This window comes from Bos grunniens, chromosome 2 (assembly GCF_055505025.1).
Source record: "Bos grunniens cultivar Pamir isolate PY7600 chromosome 2, Bosgru_T2T1.0, whole genome shotgun sequence".
NCBI classification, from domain to species: Eukaryota; Metazoa; Chordata; class Mammalia; order Artiodactyla; family Bovidae; genus Bos; species Bos grunniens.
The window spans coordinates 30,117,338-30,132,581 of NC_141166.1; the positions used below are offsets into that span (position 1 = coordinate 30,117,338).

Consider the following 15,244-nt stretch of genomic DNA (forward strand, 5'->3'; position numbering starts at 1 on the left):
CTGCTAAGTCACTTCAGTCGTGTCTGACTGCACGACCCCATAGACGGCAGCCCACCAGGCTCCCCCGTCCCTGGGATTCTCCAGGCAAGAACACTGGAGTGGGTTGCCATTTCCTTCTCCAGTGCATGAAAGTGAAAAGTGAAAGTGAAGTCACTCAGCCGTGTCCGACTCTTCGAGACCCCATGGACTGCAGCCTACCAGGCTCCTCCATCCATGGGATTTTCCAGGCAAGAGTATTGGAGTGGGGTGCAATTGCCTTCTCTGGGTTTCCAGGATAAAGACCTTTAAAGAGTGGGCTGAGGAAGGTCTTTGGCTGGGAGGACAAAGGACAAAAGAACGTGGTGAAAAGGGGCCCTCTGAGGCTGAAGAGGTGGGAAGCAGGGAGCGGGGTCACAGCTGGAGACAGGCTCACCTCTGTACCAGAAGGGGCCTCCGCTTGGGGAGCTGACTCCACTTGTGAATGACCTGGATGCCGATGCCTCGAGCGGACGCTGGCTAGAGGTTGAGTGGAGAGGAGAGGAGAGGATTTGTCTACCTGGCCCAATACTCTGGCACTCCCACTCTCGGGCCCTGCCTGCTGCCCGCCAGGACCACTCACTGGTTTAACAATCCACTTCTGGCGGCTGCCGCTCTCCCAGGCTTTGCGCAGGAGCTTGGCGTCCTGGGGTAGGATGAAGGACTGGGGGAAGAAACTGAACTCCTTCTTGCCAAAGCGGCTCTGCATGCGGGACAGGTTCCGCCACAGTCGGTCCTTGCGCCCAATCTGGAATGAACCTGGGAAGTGGTTTAGCTGCAGAGGGGACAGAGGGTGGGAGCAGGGAGAGACAGGGCCATGTGAGACCACGAGAAGACAGCAAGACTCACTACACCATTCCAACATTCTAAGCTCCTGTTCCATCTGACTGTCACTGTCTAAAGGTCCTTAAGTATCCCGCGCTGAGCATCCACCAAAAAACGATTAAAACACAAACACAACACAACACAATGTAGTGCCCTTTAGGAGTCAATAGTTCATGACGTAAAAGAGTAACTAAGACAGACATAACATTCACCGTAAAAGTAAAGAAAAACCTGTTAAGTCTTTTTCCATGCCTCTAGGACAAAGAAAAGCACCTGGCTTTCCTGGGGAAAAGGGACTATTCACTTCAAATTAGACCTCTTTACACATATTCAGCTTGGAGGAACAGAGGCAATGTGCAGTGGTTAGAGGAAAAACATGATAAACTGAAAACAGGCATTGCGTCTCAAGATACACCAGGGAAAAAGTGTCTTAGATGCTTTATCTGTCCAAGACACTGTAGCTGACCTACTAGGTGAGCATGATCCACTGGGGGCTCACACAGCACCCACCTCCCATACTTTCTCCACCCTCTGAGCCCTCCTGACTTCACTATGGTCATCCTCCTCTTCCCTACTTCTACTACCAACCTTCCTCTGCCCAAGTCCAGGGGAAGAGCAGCTCAGAAAAGGCCCCTACCTTCTGATGCTCCTGAATGGATCGGAAACTAGGAGACTTCATGTGGTGACCCCAGCAGCCCAGCCAGTCATCATTCCCTACAGAAGGCACATCAGGAAGTCAGTCTTACTAGCAGCTCGGTCCCTGGGACAGAGAGTGGCTCAGAGGCCCCAGAAATACCACCAGAGCCTGGGCATGGCTCCCAGCCCCGGTTTTCTAGGAGTTGCCATGGAGCTGTCCTACATGAGGCCCTGGGGTCGGGACTAGAACAATGGCCCTCTGTCTTCCAATTTTGAGGAACAGGCTCCAGGCAGAGGGATTTCAGACCTATGTCCTCTTATGAAGTTGGAAACTTCAGGACAGGATCCTCACACAGCAGGAGCTAATCTAGGGGTTCCCTCCTGCCCAGGGCCCATCTGCTGGGGCAGAGGACAGGCTTGAAGTAAGGCAAGTGACTCACTCTTGCTGATCTTGAAGTGGGAACGTCCAATGGTCTGCTTGACAATGTTGGGGGTCACTGTGCTCATCTTCCACCGGAGCAGCTTCCTCTGCTCCCAGGGAAGTTTCTCCACTGGGGAAAACAGGGGGCGGGGGGTGGGGGGCAGGGAGGGTGTGGAGAAGAGCAGGAGAGTCATGGTGAGTAGAAGTAAGAGGTGGCACTGTTGCTCAACATTCCCTGTAGGCAAGTCAGGAAGTATTATTCCAGGTCAGAGTTTCAAAGGAGCACACTTTGGGGAAGAAAGGGGACTGCACAGGAATGAGGAACACAGAGAGAAGAAGAGGATGAAAAGGGGAGAGACACAAGGTTAAAGGTCAAGAGTGAAGCATGAGGTTATGGGGCTGAGAGGGTTAGCTAAAGGATGGACCAGATAAAGATCCCCTCATCAGACTGGTGGACCAGGGGGGTAACCAAGCACCAACACAGCCATTCTGGAAACCCCTTCCACCCTATCGCCAGCTTCACTAGCATTCTTCTCCTGGGGCTGTTCCAGGTAGACACTCGGCCAGGTTTACCTCTCTCATCTGGAGTGCCAAAATAGATGGTGGGGGGCACGTTGGGAAAGAGACTGTAGATGAGGGCTGGTCGAACAACTTTCTCATTGGAAAGGGGTTTGGTCAGAAACTCCATGCAGTTCCTACAATGAAAAACAGCCATGCGGTAGAGAAAGGCAAAGCCACAACTTTGAGTGCTGTTACCGTTACACATCGTTTCTTTCAGGGTGCTATCTTCTACACTGCGATTCTACAGAGACAAGTGCTCAATAATTACTCTGCAAATATTAATCCATGCTAAGGCTAACCTATACACAATCACACCATAAATGTCACCTAAAGACAAAGTTTTCCAATATTGCATTCTATGATACAACTAAAATTTCCTGTGATGAGCTATAGGCTGGGGAGGTCCCTGAAGAGTGGCTCTGAGAGTAAGTAAGGAGTTTAAGTGGGTGGAGCACTTAGCAGCAGCAGCAGCAGCAGCAGTAGAGGAATATGCTATGCTTAGACAAAGAGAAATAGATGAGGAGAGAAAAAGAATGATATGGATAAAAAAAGAGGAGGAAAAGCAGAAAAGACAGAAAGAACTAAGAAGAGGTAAAGAGGTTTTTAAAAAGAAAAAGGGGAAAAAGCAACAGAAAGAAAAGAAGCAGTGCTACTTCTAACTCATTTTATATTTATCTGAAGATATATGGATGAATGCTCTTCGCTGTTTTGAAAACAGAGACATCAGACATCAGACTTTTACGTAACAGTGTGGCAGTAAGACAGTCTGGGAATCTGGAGCAGTGGCCATGGTGAGTACAAGAAAGAGGTGGCACTGTTGCTCAACGTTCCCTGTAGGCAAATCAGTAAGTATTATTCCAGGTCAGAGTTTCAAAGGAACTACTGTTATTCCAATAACGTCTTGATCAAGGCTAGCTCAAGGAGTCTCAAATAGGAAGACCTAGACTATCTACTGGACACAAGCTGACAGACCCAGATAATTTCTTCAGATAACATTGAAAATGGAGAGGATAGTTATGACCCTCTATATCAGGCTGATGTGATCCACAAATATTTATTATTTAAGATTAATTTTCAGTTTATAAAGAAATACTCTACCTGTTATTTTTCAGCACAACAGAAATAGGCACTGTACATAAAACACCTCAGTGTTTCAAACCTGAGAAAATTTTAATGAATTTTATTGGGTTGAGTTAAATATTAATTCCAATTAATTAAATAAATCCAATTAATTCAACTCTATTCCTCATTTCCAAATTTTTTTACTTTAAAGACTTTCCATTTACTGAATATTAGAATTTAAGATTGTTGAAAATCAAAAACAATGAGTTCATATTTAAAAACAAAGACAAGACAGGAATGTAAAATGGTACAGCCACTCTGGAAAATAGCTTTGGAAGTTTCTCAAAAAAATTAAACATGCAATTATCATAGAACCCAGCATTTATCTCAGAGACATGAAGACTTAAAGGTTCATTCAAAAATATGTACACAATGAGCAGCTTTATCTGTATAGTCAAAAACTGGAAACAAAATATCCTTCAGCAGGTGGCTGGTTAAACAAAGTGGTCCATCCATATCACGGGCCACTACTGAGCAATAAAAAGGAATGAACTATGCATACGTGTAACAACTTGGATGAATCTGTAGAGAATATGCTGAGTGAAAAAAGCCAATCCCAAAAGGCTACGTATGGCTATCATTCCATTTGAATAACATTCCTGGAACAACAAAACTATTGGTTATGAAGGGTTAAGAAGGGGATGAGATAGGAGGGAAGTGGGCGTGGCTCTCGGGGCAACAGGAGGCATTCTTACAGTGACAGAAACGTTCACATCTTCATTAACGTTAATTCTTGGTCACATTATATTGTACTATCGCTGTGTAAGATGTTACCACAGGGGAAACTGGGTAAAGAACTAAGGGACTCTATTATTTCTTAAAACTGCATGAAAATCTATAAATGTCTCAAAATCAAAAGTTTAATTAAAAAAAAAAGAAAAGAAAATCTTTGTTAGCTGCCTCTCAAGAGTACTGAAATTAACCTCAAAAGGCATGACTTTTGGTCTAGCGGTACTAAAAACCCTGACCTTGCAAATAGTTACTTAATTTCCCTGTTCCTCAATTTTCATATCCGAAAAAACAGAGGCTGAACTTGACCAATGCCATTTCTAATTTCACATGATTCTTAGAAAAAGAATATTCAACAGGAAATGTAATATACTATTGCTGGACAGAGGAAACAGGTAGTATTTTCAATGATTTTTCTGTGCAAAATTTTCTATAATAAATAAATCTTTCATAATTGGGAAAAAATAAGATTTCAGCAATCCAAAAAGATGCCTGATTTTAGTCAAAATGCAAAGTGGTTTAGAATTCTTTAACCTCCATTTGCTTGACCTCATGTTTTAAGCCTCATATAGACTGTGCATTTTGTAGAAATTAATTAATGAACATAGAATTAACCAACACCTTTTGTGAATTTTATCTTAAAAATCAGAAAAGTTAAACAAAGGGCTGTGGAGCTGTCTTGAACTAGGCCTGAAGACAAACCTAGATAACCCTGAAGTGTGGAAAAGAGGCTCCAAGTCAATTAAACGTTAAATGTGTTTCTCTTTGAGCGAGTGGAAGTCCTTGGTCAACATCTAATATATACGGCCAGAAGTAGATTTGCTTATCTGAAAGAGCAATGGGTTAGGCTTAAAGTAACAGAATTTATGCACCAGATACAGGATACCTATGACAGGATTTCTACCAACCTTCACAGAAAGTCCCTATTCTGTCTCTCCATTTTCTAAACAACTCTCTCCACCTTGCTGGTTTGGAACTCTAAAACTGGGACAGCTGCAGCCACCATCACATTCAGAGATGCAGCCTGCCTCATCCATACTAATCTTAGATGAGACTAACTCTTCCTCTCAGCTTCATCTAAGGCAGAGCCAACACAAAGGAAAGCAACCAGAGTTTGGCTGCTCCACATGCTAGGCAAGCCTTGACATGTATGGCCAGAGTAGAATTAAAATTAGAATAGGAACTTTGGTTTTTTTACACTTTCAGTAGAAGTTTTTTTTTTTTTTTTTTTTTTTTAGAAGTTATTTTTTAAAGGAAAAAAAACTTTAATGGTTGGTACTTTGTGAGGTTTTTTTAAATATCTAAAAATAATTAATGAAGATAAGAGCCTCATATTGAGACAAAGTTGGAAGTGATGAAGGAAACAAGGAAGATTATACTGAAGAATGTTAACTTTCTACCCAGAGAGGTGGTCTATATGATCTGTAAGCAAGTTCTAAAACTCTTTAGCATAAAGACATGTCCTCATTTACAGTGTCCTGTGTTCCTTCCTCCCCCTGATTCCACATCTCGGTTATGCACCATTCTACAATTATCTGTTCTACAAAAAGAGGGTCTACATTAAGAGATGGACTTCTTGGTTTCCTAGGTAGAGATGGGTATCCCTCAGATTCCATGAAGGGCAGTCAATAAAATACTCTAGATTATAGCTACAGAATTTTAAATTAAATTTATTACTAAGGTCAACTTTAGTCTTATAAAACCAACTTCCAAAGGGAGCAAAAGAGCACTGAAAAAAAGCTCCAATTAGTGATATTATCTATCTCAGAACTGTTTCTGACTTTGGGACACATTTAAAAGGCAAGGTGGCAAATATCCTCATGTGTGCAGCCTAACTAAGAATCTACCTCAAACATTGTCTCTTTGTGAAATTAGTTATTAATTTTCTAACTACCTCTTGAGATTATTTGCTTTTTACTTGAACAATTTCTTGGAGCCTAAAGACTGAATCGCAGCACAAGAAACACACTACTGATTTTAAGCTCAGCTGATAAAATACACTTCTGTTCCCTCCCACTGATTCCTGTTTGAAAACTAAAGTCCTAACTATAAAAATTCGGCCAAAGTGAGTTACGGTTAACAGGGCCATTAATTAATAACTTGGGTGATTCCTCCCTTTATAATCCTCAAGAGAAGGTAAATGAGCGTCTGCCAACAACCTACACAGTCAGGACTCACCGAGAGATCACTGCTACCGACTCGCTGGGGGAGACAGCACTGCACGAGGAGCACTCTGAGTCTCCTGGGGGAAGAACAAAGAAGGCCCAGGTGGGAGAGGCTGCTACTCAGTCACCACGCCCAGGCGGCTCTTCCTCGGACATCCTGGCTTAGCTTTCTCGAAGAGCCACAAGCACCCATTGCTGCCTTGCACTGCCTCCCCTGAGCTCAAAAGCTGCAAGGAGAGGCAAGACTCGGGGGACAGGAGACTAGAGAACAAGCCCCCCCAAAGCCACTCCCGCCCTCAGACCCCCAAAGTAAATGATAAATGCAGGTGACAAAGTGAGTTGAGGAGCTGGTATATAATCATTAGCCCCCCTTCCCTAGCAGTGGTGACCAATTCCCAGTTGGAGGCGAGAGAGTTCTCTACTCACCCTCCTCCTCTTCGTTCTCAACCTGGCTGCAGCAGTCTTCCAAACCATCTAGTAGTTCTTCCTCCAGATCTTCAGTTTCAACCGGGTCTAGCTGGAGGTCAGTAGCTGAACTGTAAGAAAGAATCATGCCCCAGCCCAGCCAGCTCCGTAAGAGAGGTCACGCTGGATTCTCCTTCCTTCATCATTTCCCAGTGTTCATCTCTTCCTTAGTCACTAGTCTGCTGGCCCTTGCCTGGGCCTTACAGCCCACTCCTCTTGCTCTCAGAGCTTCAGCCTGGCCACAGTTCCTCAACCCCACGTCTCTGACTCCACAGAGAGGTACTCTGCCTTCCATTTTCCTTGAAGTCCCTCATAGTATATAAATACAAAGTTCTGAATATAAAACACCATCAGTCAATGTGTGGTAACAGACATCAAAGGTCCCTGGACCTCTCTCTAGAAACTCAGAAAAGGCCTTGGTGGGCCATGGTTCCAGAGGAATAACAAGGCACAAGAAGCCAGTTAAGTGTGTGTCCTAACTCTGAAACAGCTGTCATACCAGGAGTGACTGAGAACCTGATTTGGTTTGGAATTAAGTAGAGAAATCACAGTCCCCAACACATGATGTTTGAAATTCTTATTTTTCCCTGGTTATAACCTAAAGCAGGTCTTAGCAAACTCTTCCTCTAAAGGACCAGAGAGTAAATATTTTCAGTTTTGTGGGTCATTCAGTCTGTTGCAACTATGTAACACTATCATTAAAACAAGAAAGCAGCCATAGACAGTAGTAAACGAATAAGGCTGCATTTCAATAAAGCCTTATTTACAAAAGCAGGCTGAGGGCAGGATTTGGCCTGAAAGGTGTAGCTTGCCAATCTCTGCCCTAAAGTGAAAACCAACATTCCAGGGCACTTAGAAAATAAAACCCAACCTTCAGAGACACAGGGTCAGTGTCACCAGGTGTGTGTACATCCTACTACTTGAAATGAACCAAACACTTTCTTCAACTCACCCAACAGTCCTAGGAGGTGAGTTCAGCTCCCTGGCTTCCTTAGGCCCTTCTCTCCCAAGTTTGCCCAGATGGATGGAAGAGAGGCGGGTGGCCACCTCGGCTACACCAAGGGGCTGAGATGGAGAAGGCGGAACTGGAGTCTTGTCTTCTCCAAGAAGTGGGGAGTCGATCGTAGATCCACAGGCAGGGCTATAGCTGAGCCCATTGGTATGTGAGGCAAGGAGGTGAATGCTGATGCGTTTGGTACAGAAGACTGCACTGTCCAAGCCCCCGGGGTCCGAGACTGCAGGGAGGGCCCTGTTGTCTGCTCCAGCGTCCTCCTGAGGGACCTGTTGGCTGGCCACAGGAGGTTTCCACCTCCTGTTCTGGTTGAGGAGATCCCACTGCAAGCTGGGGTTCATGAAGTAAGTCTGTTCAAAATGGTAGCCTTGCCTTGGTTTCTTCTCAAGGCCTCTTGCAGTCAGCTTCCTCACAGCCTCAGTGAACCGAACCTCCTTAGTCAGAGTCTGAGAAACAGGGTCACCCTTCAGGCCATAGGAATACGACTGAGTCCTGGTGACTAAGTTACTCTGGCTGTAGAGGGAAGAGGCAACACTGGTGGCAGAGGTGTCCAAGGAGCTGGGGGTAGACAGCATGCTGTGGGGAGGGGCGTCGTCTAGGGCAGGGCCACTGCTCTTGGGCGCCTTGTGCTCAACAGACTGGAACGCACAGTCTCCGGTGCCCCCTGAGTGTTGCCAGGAGATGAGCTGGACCTTGGGTGAGGATACTGGCTTCAGGCCCTCTGTGGCCTGTGATAAAGGCACTTTAGTGCTATTTGGCCGCATGAAGGAGTTGTTGTTCAGCATGGGTTTGTAGGAAGAGGAAGAAGAGGGGAGTGGAGATGGGGTCTTCCCTGAGATGGCAGAGGCCAGGCTCCTCCCTGAAAGACTTTCCCCGGCTGCTCCCAATGAGGAGTATGGTTCCGTGGATGAGGATGCCATGGGGATGAGCTTGGAAGACGTGGCCTTGTTGGCAGGGAGTCTGACAGGGAGCCTCTTTTGAGGGAGAGAGAAAGGTCTTTTTTCTGATGGGCTTGAACGCAAGCAGAAAGACTCCAGCTGCTGGTATGCTTTGTGCCTGTAGTTGGAGCGGCGGTATAGCAGGGTACTGCTGAACAGGTCTGGGAGGGAGTGCAGGTAACAGCAGTTGCTGTGGCCCGCAGTGACAGCTGTGGTCCCGGAGCTACATAGAGTGCTGGGGCAAAAGAAGTACGCTGGCTGCGGGGGTGCACCCAAGAGGCCTGGGCCCAGCCCTGCTGAAAGTGTCCCCACGTGTTTCTTCTCCAGCCGCCAGATTGGCTTCACCTGCTGATGAGCCTGAGCCCAGACTTTGCCCTCGGAGGGTTTCTCGGGTGACGGGGTAGGCGCTGTGCCCGTGGGCCCACTCTGCTTCAAGCTGTGTCCCCGGCGGAGGCTGATATCGTAGTGCTCTGTTCTTGCTGAGGCCATGAGGAGCCCACATCACGGCCACATGGCCTCATGGCCTGGCTCAGGTGAGGTGCGAGGTGCCTCCAGCAGTAGCAGCTGCATCCTTGAAGTCCGTCAGCCTGAAGGGGAGAGAGACAGCTGGGAATGTTCCAGTCCCAGGACAGACACAAGGCTACAGTGGTACCCCGGCAAGCAAGAGCCCTGCTTTAGCACTTCTTGGGCAACCAGTCTCAGTCATCATTTGGGGCCCTGGGAGAAGAACACTAGATTTTGAGGGTGTTCTCCGTGGACTTCCTGCTGCCCTCATGCCTTGATGAGCTGGCTTCATCAAGGACTGGGACGTTAAGGTGCCACCAGGTGAAATCTGTTCACATGCTCCCTTTCTCTCACTCAGAGAGCTCTTTCCTCTTTCTCCAAAGAAAAATTCACACCTTTCTGCCTCATCGTCCACAAGTTTACATGAGTGGCTTCCTTCCATCACCTGACACCCATGTGCCTAGGAATAAGGCAAGCCTGGGTGTGGCAGAGAAGCCAGCCAACACCTTCCTCCTCATCAACCAATTCTGAATGCTCAAAGATCATGTGAGAAGCAGATTTTACATGTACTGCTCCCTCACCAGTTCTCAAGCTGCCCCTGATGTGTTCTGCTTTCCACGGACTAAGTGAGACAAGTTCAGACAAGAGCAGGGATTTCTCCTGTTGACCTCTGGGGTGCGTTCTGTAGCTGAGACGGTAATTTCATCTCTTCAAGAGTCTAGCCAACTATACAGGCTTAAATTCCAACCAATGTGTTGGTGGAAAAGAGAAGAAACAAAATGGAATTAGATATCAACATTCTTTTTACTTAAAGCGATTTTATTTCCAGCAGCCGCACTGGGACAGGAGAGGTCCGGGAGTAGAATATACAGGCAAGAAGAAGAGAGAAATTTTCTTTATTCCAAATCCCAGGCTTCAGTCTGGGCTCATCTTGGGGAGAGAAAGCCTGTCTCTTGCATTCCCTCATTCAATCTTTCCTCTAAAGCAAAACCTCTGAATCAGTCTGTATCTCTGGGTTCCAAATAGTCAGTTTTGCATGGTCATTTGATTTCTAAATGAAAAATATTCTGCAGTTTTTTTACACCTGCAGGGAAGGGTGAGCCTGCTTTTTATGACAGCATCCAGGGGAGAAACACAAGACTCTTCTATAAGAAGTCATACATCTGGGATAATTCTGAATGAAATACTGGCATCTTAATCAAGTATTTTCACAGTGGCTAAAGGGAAGGAAATAGCAGAGAATTTTCTTGCTCAAGTTTTATTTAAGACACAAATGACAATGGGGAGAGGGCTTTGTATTTTGATAGGAGAACAATGGCCAAGGAAGATTCTCATTCCTGCCTATAGTTACAGGAACTGCTGCTGTTTTCCACCAACAAAAAGCCTGCAAAAGCCACGTGATATCGCCCTCTTTTCCTGCAAAGACTGACCTGTGTGGGAGTCCTTCTCAAGAAGAGTACCAAAAAATCACTGCCACTATTCAAAATGATAGTGGGTGAAAAACAGCATCACAGCTAAAACCAGATTTGATGCCAGTAAATGCAAACTCAAGGTAACAGAAAATGGACCTCCACCAAGTCCAAACTATGGAAATACTGTGCAGGGCACAGCTACACTCTGCGCACTTATGGGAAACAAGCACAAAGGGAGGGGTCAGACCCTACCAGTGATTTTATAAGACCACACACCTGAGTGTGTGTCATGTACACACAATAGGCTCACGTTCCAACTTACGTAGTCATCTTATGGGAATCCACATCTCTCCCCACCAATGAGGCACAACAGGTTCACCAAAGTGATGGCAGAAAGGGATAAGGAAACGAGATTCCATGCTGCTGCCCCCTGAATGTCACCCGACGTGTAGCTTCTCGTGTGCATCCTGCCATCTCAGACCTTCAGGTCTCTACAAGTGTCACTCCCTAGTGTGTGTGCAGCGGGTAAAGGGGACAGTTGTCTTCACCCAGCCCCGAGGTGGTGTGCAGTGGGGGCCCGTGGCTATGAGGGAAAGCAGGCTTGGCTACCGTGCACCTGAGGACGTGGTGGTGGGCTCCTGGGTGCCCTAGAGCCCTTTCCTTCTTGTCTACTAGACTTAAAAATACACAGCTCAAAGGCTGTGTCACCGTCTCCAGGTAGCCTTTCTGGACTCCCCAGTTCAAATAGGATGCCTCATTTCTGTGCTGGCCACCATTGCTGTCTCTATGACACTGAACTTTAACAAGGACTACTCATCTAACTAGGAGCAACGAGCATGTTGTTCCCAGTACCAGGTCTCACCCACAGTAAGTGCTCAATATTCTGTTGACTGGATAAACTGGGAAAAAAAAGTAAATAAAGGGGAAATACACTAGCACTTCTCTAAGAGAAGACTCTTTTGAGAGTCTCCTGGATAGCAAGGAGATCCAACCAGTCTATCCTAAAGGAAATCAGTCCTGAATATTCACTGGAAGGACTAATCCTGAAGCTGAAACTCCAGTTCTTTGGCCACCTGATGGGAAGAACTGACTCACTGAAAAAAGACCATGGTGCTAGGAAAGATTGAAGGTGGGAGAAGAGGATGACAGAGGATGAGATGATTGGATGGCATTACCGACTCGATGGACATAAGTTTGAGTAAGCTCCAGGAGTTGGTGATAGACAGGGAAGCCTGGCGTGCTGAAGTCCATGGGGTTGCAAAGACACGACTGAACAACTGAACTGAACACTAGCACTGATGAAGGCTAGTTTGGGTACCTAGCAAATACCAGGTACTATGCTCATTTAATCCTCACAAAAACGCTATGCTCAATTTGCTGATGATGAACCCGAGTCTCAGTAAAGCTAAGTAACTTCACCATAATCAAACAACAAGGAGTGGCCAGATTAAAACTTGAGTTTGTCTGGCTCCACGCTTCCTCTTAAATAGAAATGAAACACACACCTAGGCCCTGTTTCCAAACTTATCCCTAACCTTCAGGTGGAAGATAAAAGGCGGGTTGGAAACACTATGCTGAACCCCTTTGTGGGGAAGCACCCAAGAGCCCACCACTGTGTCCTCATCTGCACCATAGCCAAGCCTGCTTTCCCTCATAGCCACGGGCCCCCACTGCACACCCCCTCAGGGCTGGGTGAAGACAACTGTTCCACTCACCTCCCGCACACACTGCTCTGCATCCCTCCGCATGAATCCTCAGTGCCAGAACACTGGACACAAGTGGCCCGGCATTTACCTTTTCCAGGCCCAACTCAAGCCCCATCCCACCCATGAAGATCTGCTGTGTATTTATTCCTCTAATTTAATGTTTTGCAAAGGCTATCTTTTACCACTGTTCTCTTTTCATATGAATATACTTCATAAGCCCCTGATGATTTTTATAGGGAAATCTTGGGTATCTGTAAAAGATAAATGCACAGCTATGTTAGTAGAAGTTGGAAGATCACTGCCCTAGTCTGGCCTTCTTCTCAGCAACGCTGCCCAAGTCTCCTCCCCCTAAAATATCATAAGATGTTAAGGGTTCCTAGAATAAAGTTTAAAAAATAATTGACTTGAGGGTAATGAATATTTTCTAGGTCAGTTATACCTCCACAAAGCTGTTAAAAATGAAACAATTTTTTTTTCCCCTGAGGGGATAAGAAAAGTAAAGAACTGCAGAGCATTCTGAAGATAAACAAAATGGCCTCAAACATCTCTATTTGTGTGGCTAGCTCTGTCCAATTCCTAGTCCCTCACCTGCCTCACCAAATGCAGGCCTGCATTTGTAGTAGCATCCTGCCTGCCTTCCCTGGATCCAACCTCTCTTCTTCTAAAGCAACCAGTCTCAGGAATCTCAACGTCCTGCTCCGCCATCTTTAAACAACATTCAGAAGCTGTCTATCTCATTCTGCCTTCCACTCTTTATGGGGCGTTTTGCCTCAAGTTTCTTCCTTAAGTGAGAGTGAATGATGAGCAGCCTATGCTAGAAAAACTATGACTGTTGTCTCAAACCACCAGGTCTCCAGAGGCCAGGCCAGACCAAACCAACTTGGACAAGGTATCTATTTCTACAGAAAGTAATTATTAATTACACATTGACTGTGTCACTCTCCTATATTACAGGAGTGTGTGGCTCTTGGGATCTGCAGTTTCCTTTTCCTCTTCCATCTGAGAGTTTCACTCAGTCACCAGAGGAACTCAGAACATCAGAAACAGTTCAGAGTCTAGAGTCACAAGATCTCTGATGAGATCACTTTAGTTGCCCAATAGTTATATAAGAAGATAGAAGTGACTTGGCTGGAATCAAACAGAATGAGGAGTGTAGGAATCAGACACATTTTCTCTTAAGAGATAAATCCCAAACTGTCTCCCTAAAGAAAGTTGGAGGAGCATGGAACTTCTGTAAAGCCCTATTGAGAAAGAAAGGCCCACACGCCAACCTAATGAGAAGGGAGGGCCAATAGAAGTTGAGGGGGCAGCTCTTGTAGAACACAGTTACTGCAAAAGAAGTTAGCTAACCTCAGGGAAAAAAAAACAGCTTATAGCAGCTAAAGCTAAAGGAGGTCTATCTGCAAATTACTGAAAAGTGGAAACAGTTGAAGGCTTAACGTAATTAGGGGCTTCCCTGGTGGCTCAGACAGTAAAAAATCTGCCTGCAATGGAGGAGACCTGCATTCAATCCCTGGATTGGGAAGATCCTCTGGAGAAGGGAATAGCAAGCCACTCCAGTATTCTTGCCTGGAGAATCCCATGGACAGAGGAGCCTGGCGGGCTACAGTCCATGGGGTCGCAAAGAGTTGGACATGACTGAGCAATTAAGTACATCCTAACATAATTAAGTGACTAGCTCTCCTGAAGCCCTGATCTTCAGCAGCTTCAGAAAGAAACCTTGGGTGAACTTGAAGGCAATGGTCCTTAAAGTGTGGGCCCTTTCAGGGGTTCCACTAGGTGAAACTATTTCCATAACAAAACTAAGATGTGATTTGCCTTTTTAACTGTGCCAGCCTTTCCACTGATGGTGCAAGAGCAACGGTGGGTCAAACTGCTGTTTCCCAAGTAGGATTCAAGCCAAAGGTACCACGTGAGATTTTTCACCACCACACACTTCTACACTGCACAGCAAAGGAAGAAGTGCCAGGTTTACTTAAGAATGTCCTTGATGACACAGTGAAAAATGAAATCCCAATCCTCAAGTATATCTTTTTAACATTCTGTGTGATAAAATAAGAAGTACATATAAAACAGAAGACAACGGTTATCTGTAAGTAAACCACTTGTTTGAATTGCAAAATTTTTCTGTGGAACATCATGTTTACTTGAAAGAATGAAGGATACACAAATGATGGTTATTCAGACTTTGACACTTGGCAGGCGTTCTCTAGAAAATGAAACAGAGGATGCCTGTCACTTCAAGGGAAACAACTGACAGTGTTTGTTGCCAATGATAAAATTTGAGCTTCCAAGAGAAAATGAGAATTTGGGCAAAATTGTATCTGCCACCATGAGTTTGACAGCTTCCCAAAACTTAGCCATTTTTCTGATGACTGTGGTAATATTATTTTTTTATACTGTCATATAGAATGTGGCAACAACTCAATGAACCAGTATTTTCCAAATTATCTATCACACAATGTCAAAAAATCAGACATGGGTAAAAGATCTGGTCAGAGATAGACCAATGGATTCTAATGTAACGAAGTATGAAAACCTCCCTGATAACATTTCAGATTCCATAGCAGCTAACCTTCATAACACCACCCCTTGTTAACGTCTGTGTAGTACCAAAGAATCGGAGAAGGCATTGGCAGCCCACTTCACTGTTCTTGCCTGGAGAATCCCAGGGACAGGGGACCCTGGTGGGCTTCCGTCTATGGGGTCGCACAGAGTCGGACATGACTGAAG

General features: G+C 45.6%; 1 protein-coding gene across 1 annotated transcript in view; it reads right to left on the minus strand.

Moving 5' to 3' along the window:
* Nucleotides 1–15,244, minus strand: part of TTLL4 (tubulin tyrosine ligase like 4) — a 40,908-nt gene that overhangs the window by 10,124 nt on the left and 15,540 nt on the right. Inside the window, exons 2-9 of the mRNA XM_086339971.1 lie at nt 7,892–9,476; nt 6,901–7,010; nt 6,488–6,551; nt 2,471–2,592; nt 1,917–2,027; nt 1,478–1,554; nt 599–790; nt 413–495 (exon numbers count right to left, since the gene is read on the minus strand). Of these exons, the coding sequence (XP_086196097.1) occupies nt 413–495; nt 599–790; nt 1,478–1,554; nt 1,917–2,027; nt 2,471–2,592; nt 6,488–6,551; nt 6,901–7,010; nt 7,892–9,378 (2,246 nt within the window). The 5' untranslated portion in view covers nt 9,379–9,476. The remainder of the gene's footprint in view (nt 1–412; nt 496–598; nt 791–1,477; nt 1,555–1,916; nt 2,028–2,470; nt 2,593–6,487; nt 6,552–6,900; nt 7,011–7,891; nt 9,477–15,244) is intronic.